Source organism: Tasmannia lanceolata, unplaced genomic scaffold (assembly GCF_043159265.1).
Source record: "Tasmannia lanceolata isolate RefF3 unplaced genomic scaffold, GAP_Taslan_0.1 ptg000018l, whole genome shotgun sequence".
Lineage (NCBI taxonomy): Eukaryota > Viridiplantae > Streptophyta > Magnoliopsida > Canellales > Winteraceae > Tasmannia > Tasmannia lanceolata.
Window position 1 is genome coordinate 11,888,977 of NW_027518695.1, and position 11,763 is coordinate 11,900,739.

The 11,763-nt window shown below is 36.7% G+C and overlaps 1 protein-coding gene across 4 annotated transcripts; it reads left to right on the forward strand.

The window, feature by feature from the left end:
- The first annotated feature begins 268 nt into the window (after positions 1-268).
- Positions 269-10,807, forward strand: LOC143851651 (protein FATTY ACID EXPORT 3, chloroplastic-like). 4 transcript variants are annotated; one of them, XM_077361126.1, is made up of 8 exons: positions 269-564; positions 2,573-2,966; positions 3,135-3,302; positions 4,510-4,556; positions 4,696-4,733; positions 8,384-8,485; positions 10,391-10,420; positions 10,528-10,807. In XM_077361126.1, exons 1-6 carry the CDS (start codon positions 340-342, stop codon positions 8,469-8,471), a joined length of 960 nt encoding a protein of 319 aa, XP_077217241.1. In that variant the 5' UTR covers positions 269-339; the 3' UTR covers positions 8,472-8,485; positions 10,391-10,420; positions 10,528-10,807. The 4 variants fall into 4 exon arrangements, with proteins under 4 accessions (XP_077217241.1, XP_077217240.1, XP_077217243.1 ...); XM_077361125.1 differs by lacking the exon at positions 10,391-10,420; XM_077361128.1 differs by lacking the exon at positions 10,391-10,420 and having other exon boundaries at positions 2,579-2,966.
- The last annotated feature ends 956 nt before the right edge of the window (positions 10,808-11,763 follow it).

The following is an 11,763-nucleotide window of genomic DNA, read 5'->3' on the forward strand; positions in this document are numbered from 1 at the left end:
TGGTAATTGTCCTAAGTAATAAAAGGTGGGAGCTAATGTATCAATACCGGAAACCAAGTGCATTTTTTGGGGGCGATGATAAATTCGCACCCCTGTAAAAGAGGGTATGTCATATGTGGTACACTTAAAGCTTTTTTAACGTTAGAGGGGTGCGAATTATCCTACAGGGATGCGAATTTATCATTCTCCTTTTTCACTTACGTGAGAAAAGCAATACGTGCACAATACGCACAAGGCGTATTATAAGAAGTATCGAAACATCTAAACAAACATTTAAAAAAAAAACCTGTCTATCTCTATCCCTCTCTCTCGAGGGGCTGTGAACTTCGTTTCACCACCATGAGAGCTCTAGATGGCTTTGTTTTGCACAGAAACCCTAACATTTACCCTAATCCCACTCTCTCTGTAAAGAGATCAGCGTATCTCTCTCGTTTCCTTCATATGAAGCAATGCTCTGCTCCTCCTAAAGGGCTAGGGTACCAATTCCTCGGCATTGAATGTTGGAACGCAAAGCTCAGTCGCAACCGATCGATTGTCTCATTCGCAACTTCGCAAGACGGATCGGTAAGCGTATTGGAGAAATCTTTTTTTTGGTTCTGATTCAATTTCATAATTTGCATTATCTTTTAATCTTGAATTTGGTGGGAATTTGATTTGAATTCATTGTAATGAGGGGCCTATAATGAATGAACTAGATTACCATTTGATTTTATTGGTCCCACTTTTATGGTTGTCGAGGCAAAAAATTCCATTTTGGTTGGGCCAATTATTATATAATTCATCCTTTGAATATCTTTATGTTAGTGGTAAACAATCATTCATTTTTTATTTTTTTTCCTTTCTTGGACGTCTCACACATTGATTGTTTGGTTCCTAATTCGTAGTGGTAAGCTTTGGGAAATTTATATCGGGTCCAATAGACATTACCTATATAAGTTAGACTTTGCCATTTGATTTAGTGTCTTATGAAATGCACTGACCTTGGACAATGAGGTGTCAGACATGAAAATCAGGTCTAATAGACATGGCCTATATTGTTTGACGGGCTTCTCCCCCATGCTCTTGGCCTCGTTTGCGTAGATTTGAGGTGAAAGGAAGGACTGCTATGATTCTAAGTGAGGCCTCTTCGTGTCATTTCAGCACTATTTGTCTATTTCCATGTTTTAGCCACCCATTTACCCTAGGATTGACCCCTTTTATTATCCTACTTGTTTTTGGAACCTCTACCCCACATTAGTATAGATTTTTTAGCCCTAGATATATTTTATTTATGCGGACGGATTATACACTGATTTTTTTTCATGGTAGTTGATTTGCTTGGATCTTCTGTTTACTTGTTGTGGATTGTCATATGCATAGACTGCCTAGTATAGAATCTTTCTATTTATGTTTTATCTCAAGAGCCAACACCAATAAGTTATCTCCACTGCAATTTACTAAATCTGATGTGTTTGTCTGTTTGGGTATGGTTTAATTATTATAACTGCGAAGTCTTTGCCCATTGAGCCCCTAAAGTTCCCGTAATTATCCGCGAACCTCCGGGTTTGCGCCAGTAGCTCATTCATCTACAGGGGCACGGTTTAGATCCATGATCCATGATACAAGTGAGTTAATGTGGCTTCATTCACTTCTCCTATGTTTGGGACTTGCTGTTTTTGACCTCATGCGGCTTCATTGTGACAATCAAGCGGTCATTTACATTCCTTCTAATCCGGTCTTTCATGAGAGGACTAAGCACATGGAGGCAGACTGCCATTTTTGTAAGGGACTTGGTGGCTTCCGTGACTATTGCCACACCATTTGCTTGTTCTAATTATCAACTGGTTTATATCTTCAACAAAGTGATAATGTGGACTCATCTTCATGATACTCTGGGCAAATTGGGCGTGTTTGATATTTATGCCCCAAATAGAAGGGGCGTTTAGAATAATATTAAGTCCTATTGTTCTATGTTTTATAGGGCCCAATTCCAAAAGGCTTATCTTTAAGTCATTTTTTAAGTGATTTATTATGTAAAATTTATAGGACCCATTCACTAATGGCTTTTTATGTAATTGACTCTAAGTTGTATAAATAAACAAGTTTGTGGGGTTGGGAAAACACCCGCATGAACACAGCTCTCTCTCTCTCTCCATTTGTTTTCCACTTCTCTCTCCTCCTCCTTTCCCTCCTTCCTCTCATCTTCTATTTATCTTTCTTTCTTTCTATTTCTGTTTTCACTACTTTTTAATCCAGTATATTTATTACAACATCTAATGCTAGCATTTTTTCCACTAATGGCTTTTTATGTAATTGACTCTAAGTTGTATAAATAAACAAGTTTGTGGGGTTGGGAAAACACCCGCACGAACACAGTTCTCTCTTTCTCTCTCTCCATTTGTTTTCCACTTCTCTCTCCTCCTCCTTTCCCTCCTTCCTCTCATCTTCTATTTATCTTTCTTTCTATTTCTGTTTTCACTACTTTTTAATCCAGTATATTTATTACAACATCTAATGCTTGCATTTTTCCATCCTAATTTTATACTTCTCATTCATAGTTTGTTGATGTTTGATTCTATATCTGTTTATTTAGAAGCAGTCAGACATCGAAGTGGGAAAAGAGAAGACTGAAATTAAACTGGAAGTTGATGAAATAGAAGAAGCATGGAAAGAGATGCTAGAATCGTTCAAAAAACAGGCCATAAAGATGCAAGGCATATCGCAAGAAGCATATGAAGTGTACTCCAAAAAAGCGATAAAATTTTTGATGCAAACATCAGTGCAAATGAAGATTCAAGCAGATAAAGCTAGACAAGATTTGGCTGTTGTAGTGGAAGAAATCAACAATGTAGGAAAAGAATATCTTTCTGTGGCCGCAGAGAATTCCCCTGAGACAGTGCAGGATATTGTGGAAACTTTCAGCTCCTCAGCTGATGAATCGAGAGAAATTTCTAATGTTCGTGACTTTTACCTTGGGATTCCATATGGTATGTATGCCAAACATGGACATTTATGGAAATATCTGGTGTTTGTCTATTTTCTATTTGATGGCTTTACTTTTTCTTCTCAGGCATCTATACTGTTTAGATTGATCCGTGCAGGATGTGGAGGATTGTATTCTTCTATTGATAATTGAAACTCTTTATCTTGCTTAGGCGCACTTCTTTCAGTCGGTGGCTTTCTTTCATTTATGCTAACCGGAAGCATTTCTGCTGTTCGCTTTGGTGTTATTCTTGGTGGTGCTCTTTTGGTGCTGAGTATATCAAGTCTAAGATCATGGAAACATGGAAAATCATCCACTCCATATTTGAAAGGCCAGGCAGGTTAGTCAGTGCATCCCTCAATTTTATTGTTAGTGTTTCGCCGTGTCACAGAACATTATCTGAGAAGTGGCATTACAGTATCTCATACAATGTCACAGGCTGCTCTTGTTCTTTTCTATATGTTCATCGTTTAGATTAATTGATATTCTGCAAGAGAAGAAGGTTTCAGAAGACACATCCTTCCACCATGTGAATTCTTCTATTATCCATTTACCTGAGGCAGCAAATATTGTTGCATTTGAGAATATACGACTTTATCCATTTGAATTCTTTAAAAAGTTCTAATAAACTATGATGTTAATGTTTATTCCAAACGATTTGTTCATTGTACTGTAAAGTTCATAAATTATAATTGAGATGTGAAATAAGGTATGTTTTCTTAGGTTCTCCAACGCAACCATCTGTCATATTCATTGACTTGGTCTGCATTGTACTGGACTGGTGCAGCCTGCATGTTCATATTAACTGTGTAAGAAGAGTTGAAATGTTATTGGGCTGCAGAACTATTGATTGTATCTAAATCAGAGTATGCACCTTTTTAGTCCCATTGTAAGTTGGAATATCATTTCATGTTGTTCAAATATATTGACACTTGAATGTTGTTGAGGAGTGTGGGATGTAATTTGTACTTTTGGAAGGCTCAGTTACTGGACGCTCAAGAGCACAAGAAAGAATCGAAATTTCGAATAGAATTTCGTGGTTGGCAATAGGTGATTGGTGCTGCGATGGTTGGAGTTTTACGAATTTCAGCTTCAGGAGATGGTGCCTGAAATGCGAAGCATATTGCGAGGTGGTGTGTGAAAAACTGGGTAAAATGATGTCTGTATCCAGTGTCTATACCGCTAATGCAACCTGTGCTCTCACATGTTCCCCTTCAAACTCTCACTTTGCCTAGTCCTGGTAGATCTTATAAGGAGGTGGATTTACATATTTAAAGGGATATTTTAGTTGTACATGGATTTGCTTCATTTTTTTATTTCTGAAATGGTGAATTTGCATCATATTGATTTCTGGATAGATATTTGCTATAACCATCTCAACTTTGGTTTAGAACTTAAGATATTTGAGTTTACATCTATATATCTTTGTAGAAAAACATTTGGAAATGTGATGCTAATATGAGATAGTTAAATTCAATTGTTTTTAGAATTTATATTTGAGTACCATTTTCGGGAACTCATTTTTCACTAAAGCTTTGGTGGTGCAGCTATTGCGGTTATAATCTTTGTGAGGGAGTTTATCCTGCTTTCTCAGGTAAAGGGTTCTCAATCAAGCAGTGGTCGTCTATTAATATTTTTGTTATGTGGTCATATATTAATTTTAGTGACGGTGTTTCTTTGACCTCAAGAGCTTTATCTAGCGGTTTCCGATTCTCCATTTATTTTTCTTGCAGAGGTCATCATTTTTAAGTTCTTTGAAGACCCTTATCAGGTGCCTATGCTTCTGGATCTTTTTGTTTCCCTTTTGCCGTTTCATTTTGTCTTTATATTCTTCTGTATTTCTCAGTGCCATAAAGATGTTTTGAATTTCTTCTTAGGTAGCATGAAAAAAATATTTTTGTTTTAGCTAACAACTGCTCTATGCTTTCACAGGTTCAAATGTGAAAATTTAGGATACTTAAGTAAAATTTCACCAATCTTGGTTGACACTTTTTCCATGAATTGTGAGGATGATTTCCATGTCCGCTCTTGTTTTCTCTGGGCCGTGGTTACTACTTTCTTTGTAAAGTTAGAGCTTTGCACTGACAGGAACAAAATATAAAATATGATACGGATAAAAATAGAATGGAGAAGGATACCCTGACAAGAACCACGAGCTCTTGTCCTCGGGTGCGTGGATTTATGCTGAACAATAGGATGAGTGGAAGACCCAACCAGATTTGATGGGAGTCTGGGGAGAACAAATAGAATAACTATGAATGAATTGTGTCACTAGCCTATTGAATGTCGAAGAGTATATATTCTGATGTTATGAACAATTAAAAATGTGTTTCTGGTGTCACCCTCAGTTAAGTAAGGGGCAACATACATGGAATTATTTTTCCATTATCTAGTGGGAACCTACATCCTGGCAACACCATATTCCCTTAGGCTATGTTTGGTTGCGCAGGGATGGTTAGGATAGTAGTAGAATAAGAAGTCAAAAGGGAGGAGACAAGCATTTGATTTGTCTAGAAGAAGAGTGGAATAGTGCTTAGTAGTGTTTGGTCACGGCGGTTCTCTCGGAGAGTAGTGGAAAAAGTAGCGGTGCCATTACCAAAAAAAGAGAGAGTGAATAGAGAGATAAGGAAGAGAGAGAAATAAAAGACAAGACCCTTTCCACTATTCTTCTACCAAAATTTAACATTCTAGTAGAATTTGGTTGGAAGATGAGTAGAGAGGACATTTGTGTTTTATACTGTGGTGTAGTTTTTTAGAGGCAAGGTGACATGTCCTCCTCTTGTACTTCTTTATTTCTATCAATAAAATTTCAGGTGCCGCCCCGGGTTCCTAGATAAATTCCGAGTTAAAAAAAAAGAGGGGGGCATTAGTGCCACATCACACACATGTGCAAAAACGAAATAATGATGTCTAGAACATGTTGGGGAGTCAAATGGAACTTCAATGCAATATTTGCAACCAAACAAGGAATCGGCATTCATTCACATTTGAAATTCCAATGAATGCCGAGCGTTTGTGCAACCAAACATACCCTTAGTACTTAGCAGCATCAAATGATGATGCCATCATCATTAGAAGGTTCTATAAATTTGATAGCTGTGCACCCTTCAGTTCCTTTGGGTTCATCCATTGAAATTTAGCCTTATCCCTTTGTGGGGGGACTCAGGCTCAGATCCTGCTCACAACATCAATTCAGACAAGTATTATGTAATGAGGGTTGAAGTCAGCTTTCATATATAAGTTTTTACTTTTTACTATTAAATGGGCCAATTTTATCTTATCTGGTGTTGGAACCAATGAAAAAGTGGAATTTGGACACAATTAATAGAGGGTAGCAAGGGGAGGAAGTGACTTGTACACTATCTGCTTAGAACTATGATCTTAACAAACCATTGATTCATTTTGCTTCAATCAGTCCTCGTACGACAACCTCTCTTAAATGGGGCAGGTTCCATCATGTGGCAATTCATTATCACACCTGAAATTCCTCCTAGATTTGCTAGGCTTTTCAGTTTCCAATTCTTTTTGTGAACCAATTGAGTCTAACCTCAGTCTATTTATGGATCAATAGTTGATTTACTCAAGACCTCAGCTCTGAAAATTTCTGTATATTGTTCATATTAGCAGAATATACAGTGAGTCTAACAAACCTCCATCAGTCCCTGCTGAGGCCTCTCTCTAGAATTGAAACTGTTGGAAGGATAAACGATAAGATGGAATTCACCCTTGCGCAGATCAGAGGTACGTCATGGGGGACTTTGATGCTGACAATTAACAACATAAAGGGCGATAGGACTTACAAGTTACAAGTGGGTGTTGTTGACCGATGATGAATAGTTTTGGCGTCCATGCATTTGGTTGCTAAAGCCAAAGTAGGGTATTGGAGTCATTGAACTTGCAATTATTTCTTTCGCTCCATACTGTCCGTAGGATAAGAGGATAGACAGATTTAGAAATAAGAGTTACGTGATTTGGAGTCTAATGATGGCAATTAACACGGTTTTACGACCATAGGAAAATGCAAGTTGGTAGATCTGGGGAATAGTATTAGCTTTCTTACATTTTGGGCCTCCGGAATTCTAGATTGTACTCACAATCTCACCAGTCACATCCGACAAAATGCATAGTGAAGCTAAATCTGTAGCCAAAGCATCTCTGTAAAGCCATAGCATGTAATGAGTGGTCATTAAACTTGCAGTTGTTTCATTCACTCCATATCCTCTGTAGGGTAAGAGGATGGACTGCACATTTTCCAGAATAAGAAACTCTGTAATTGGGACTTCTAATGGTGACTGCTAACCTATACAGCCAGAGGAAATTACAAGTGGGTGGTGTGGAGAGGTGATGGATAGTCTTGGCAGCCACACTTTTTAGGTCTCAAGATTTTAAAATCTGCTCACATTCCCATCTCTGACAAATTTAATGTTATATGTCCATGTGGTCAGGACGTTGTTGTTCACATATGGGGAAATGGGTGGAGTTATTGAAATTGCAGCTATTTCATTTCCGCATGTATGCTTTGTAGGATTAGGGAAAGCTTGAGTCCTGCCCTGCAGAAATGAAAGGTATCTTATAGGGACTGATATATGGAGGCAAAATATAAGGCCATGTGGACCTCATAAGGAGCCCAATATCCTTTTTTTTGGGTAGATAAGCTGGGATTGAACCTCGGACCTCAAGGTCGAAGGACAAAGCCTTACATGTTCCTGAAGCCGAGTACACATGTTTGCTTGCCAAGTATGCATCAGATATGGGCAACTGTTCTAATAGTCAGTTAAATAATGGGCAACTAAGTTAAGAGAAGCAACATTCCTAGTATGTCAATTCCATGGAAATGGATTCATGCTTCAATTCTAATAGTCAGTAAAATAATGGGCAACTGTTCCAAAAGAGTCAGTTGGCCATTTTGTGTATTGTAAGTTTAAAGCAATGCTACTAAACTTACTAACCAGATCTCTCTATTCTATTTGAATTCCATGGAAAATGATTCACACTTCAATTCTAAGACATCACTCCTACATGAATCTCATGTTGTTCACTCAAGAAAGGGATGGCATAGCACCACATCAATTCCTAATCAAGGTTGGTTTTATCACTCAAAAACCAAATGTCATAGGGCTTCTTGATTACAAACACTGCTGAGAAATGCCATGAAATATAAAAATTGACTAAAGATTTGATGCTAAATGTTAAAATATGATTGATTTCTGTTTTAAATTGTTCTTATTTTTTTAATGTTTCTACTGGTTTTACAAGGAAACCATGCAATTTATGATCCGACCTTATGATTTGAGTCAGTCAGGCGCTCTTATGATACAATTGGATTTGATTAACTGATGTTCAAATCCTTTCAATTTATGAGTAGACTTTTATTTTCTCAGATCAGGTTTCGATCATCTGACTGGTGGTTTGTTTGTGCAGCGGTGCAATGGTACTTTTCTATGTATATAGGATCCTGTTGAATGGCCAAAAGAAAGGTCCAAGCTTGAAACAGGGTCTGGAAAACTAGTGCTGGAGAAAAAGGTTAGTTTTTCCATTGCTACTTTTCCCACAATGTAACAAATTGTATGCCTAAAAAACGCTTAGATACGTGGTTTATGCCAGTAATAGCAAAAAAAATGGTCAGAACTTCATTTTTAGGAAAAGCATAGCATACGAGTTCACCCAGTCCCATATCTCTTCCACATACAGTAGGGTCCAATAATGACATCATCTGTTCATTTGCTTGTGGGTGGGCACTATGTCACAAATGTCGTTCTCGGGAATTTCTCGGCAAGGGAAAATCTCAGGATATATTAATTTTTATTAATTTTTTCAGGTTTATATCGGGAAATAAACGGTAAAATTAAAATCATTTAAAAAATATATAAAAATATTAAATTTAAGAAAAATATATAAAATAAAAAAATTGTAAAAAAACCGGGATAAATATCGCAATATTATCGGGATATTTTATGATAAAAACGAAAATATCGCTATATTTTTAAATTCTCGGGATTAGTTGGGATTTTGTCATTTTATCAAAATCTCGCGATAAAAACGCTATATTTTGAAAATATCGGAGATATTTGTGACAAATGGGCACTGATGGAAGTCTTGTCAGCCACATGGTTTCAAATATTGGTCAATACCGACACATACCGCTGATACGTATATGTACCGGTGGGGTCCAATCTGTTATTGACTACGTGTATCGGGGTTCACAAAAAATCGCAAGTGTTTTAGCCGTCTATATGTGGTTGATATGACCGATTTGGCAAATGAAATCTTTATTATGTGAATTTCATGATTTTCTTATGTGAATTTCATTATTTGAGGAGATTTGTGTTTTTTATGCGAATTTCATTATTTTCTCTTTCTTTTTCTACTAGTTTTTGTAATATTTTATCTTTTGGTAATAAATGTGTGTGCATAATTTATTGTTTGATTTTTTATATATCTATTAGGCTACATCTCTCAACGTTATTCATGTTTTTAATATTTATTTTAATTGCTGTTTTTTATTTTATTTAATATAATGATATTCTTTTAGTAGGCTACTAATGTTGGCACTACCATGTTTTGATTGCACTAATTTGTCTTGTCTTTTATTATTTAAACAGCTGTCAAAGGTTATTACAACTCCCAAAAAGTTCAAGAAGCAGTTTAAAAAAGAAAAGACAATCTGAGTTTGTGCAATTATTAGAACATGGTAGTGGCAACATTGGTAGCCTTTTTATTATTACAGAGCTAGATCTACAAGTATGATTTACATTCCTAATTTTTAAGAAATTTTTCCTTTTTTCCCAACAATTTTTAACGTTATAATCATTGATTTTATTTCATGTTGATGTTTTTTTTTTGACAAGTTTTTATTTTCAAAATTTTGACCTAGATCTATGTGTAGGCTTTTTTTAATACTTGTTTTAATTGTGGAACATGGTAGTACTTTTTTAATTGGCGAGTGTATTGATCATGGGAAATGATATATTGGACCCTTTTGCTTCCTTTGGCCACCCGCTTGTAGTGTGAAAGCGTAGTCGTAAATACACTAGAGGGGGCTGAGCCAAGGAAGAAAAGGAGGCCACTTACCTTTCTCATTTCTGTAGTTAAAATTATATTTTCTACACTTTCAGTTCTAGTAGTAACAAAAATAGCGTGACAAACAGGCATATGATTTAATTAAACCAAATGACAAACAAATGGCAAAGAACAATACTTCTATATCTGTCTAGCAAGATTTTTTTTTTGTCAAAAGGAAAGGAAGTACACTCTGTGACCTATGGATCTTGTAGAAATATTACCTCCTTCATCTCAAATCCTTTTTCGTTTTGAAGCCCTCTTTTATTCTTTTCAACACTATTAGAGATATTTGAAATTTCCACTCAGTGGTACAGCAGAAAATACCATTTTGTTTGGGCTGAGTAATGTCTGATTCCTCTTTTGTAGCTTTTGGAGATGTTTCACCCACATTTAAATGTAAGACCTGGTTGTTTCTGCAATGTTAGATATTTTATTCGGGTTATGCAGTATTTGTTGAGATATTTACATTCTGTGATCACTTATGGTTCCTTTGTATGCATCAGGTAGTTAAGCTTTGGATGTTGAGGGCTTCTTGAATTGCTCGAGAGAACTGGTGAACGCCTCAGTTTTCGTTCTGGCTTCAGTTGTATGATTGTAGAAATAACGAAATACCCAAGGAAAAGGAAGAACTACAGAAACATAGGGTATCTCCCTTTGTTTTGAGGGAATTATGCATTAATATTATTTCCTTTTACTTTGTTTATCAGCAACCTCAAAGATACAATATGAGTGGTACTTGTCTTTGGTTTCCACACTATATGACACAAGTGTGATCACCTTCTACATCTCAAAAAACGAAGGGTGATCACCTTCTTCCATCAAAAGACACACTACTAAGCTCCCTCTTTATGATGAATGATTTGGATTCCATGGTTATTACTGCTATCGCATGCGGTCGTGTCAAACATTCTTTCTATTTTCTACCCCCTTTAGAATACCTCTGTTAAAGCGTGTAGATATGACTAAAGTTGCCAAAGTATCCTAACTTAAGACTTCACATGGGCTTTTCTAGGAAAATGGTAAAAGAAGGAAAATGATTTGAGGATGCCCAGTAAGGGCTAATGTCTCTGGGCATGATGGCCAGGGAGGGGTGCTACGACATGCATGTGGAACAGACAACCTGTGTAGTCTTGCCCACCATGATTTTTTTCCCTGGAATATTAGCTTACCCAATGGCAAGGGAGGGTGGGAGAGGGACTGAGTGAGGAGGGTGTAAGAACACCCTGAAAAAGAAGGAAACATAAAACTGCACCCAAAAATATGATTTAGTTTTTTCCTTGTTTTTTAGCCACTTGCAGGTACCAAACAAGGCCCTACATTTATGCTTCACAAGGAGACACCCGAATCGCAGTACAACTATTACATGAGAGTCAGCTTTAGTTGATCCAACCTTACCATCCAATAAGCCTTGATATAGCCCTTCACATCACATCTAATCTAATTATTGGGTATTAGGATTGCCCAAAACTGTTTCATTGGCCTAAAATTAGATGCAATTTCCAGTAAAATAATCAGTTTTGGACCATCCAAAACAAACAAGGCTCTAGTGCAGAGGGCGGGACTGACAATAGCCAAATCTACATATCTTAGCAGAGCAATTGCAAAATGAAATGAAAAGGAGTAGTGATTTTAATCTTTTTTAGTCTCAATCTCCCCTCGTTTTAATAAAAGGAGCTCTCACTGATATGAGGGGCTTCAAATGAATTACAACTAGATTAGCCCAAGATAGAGACGAGACA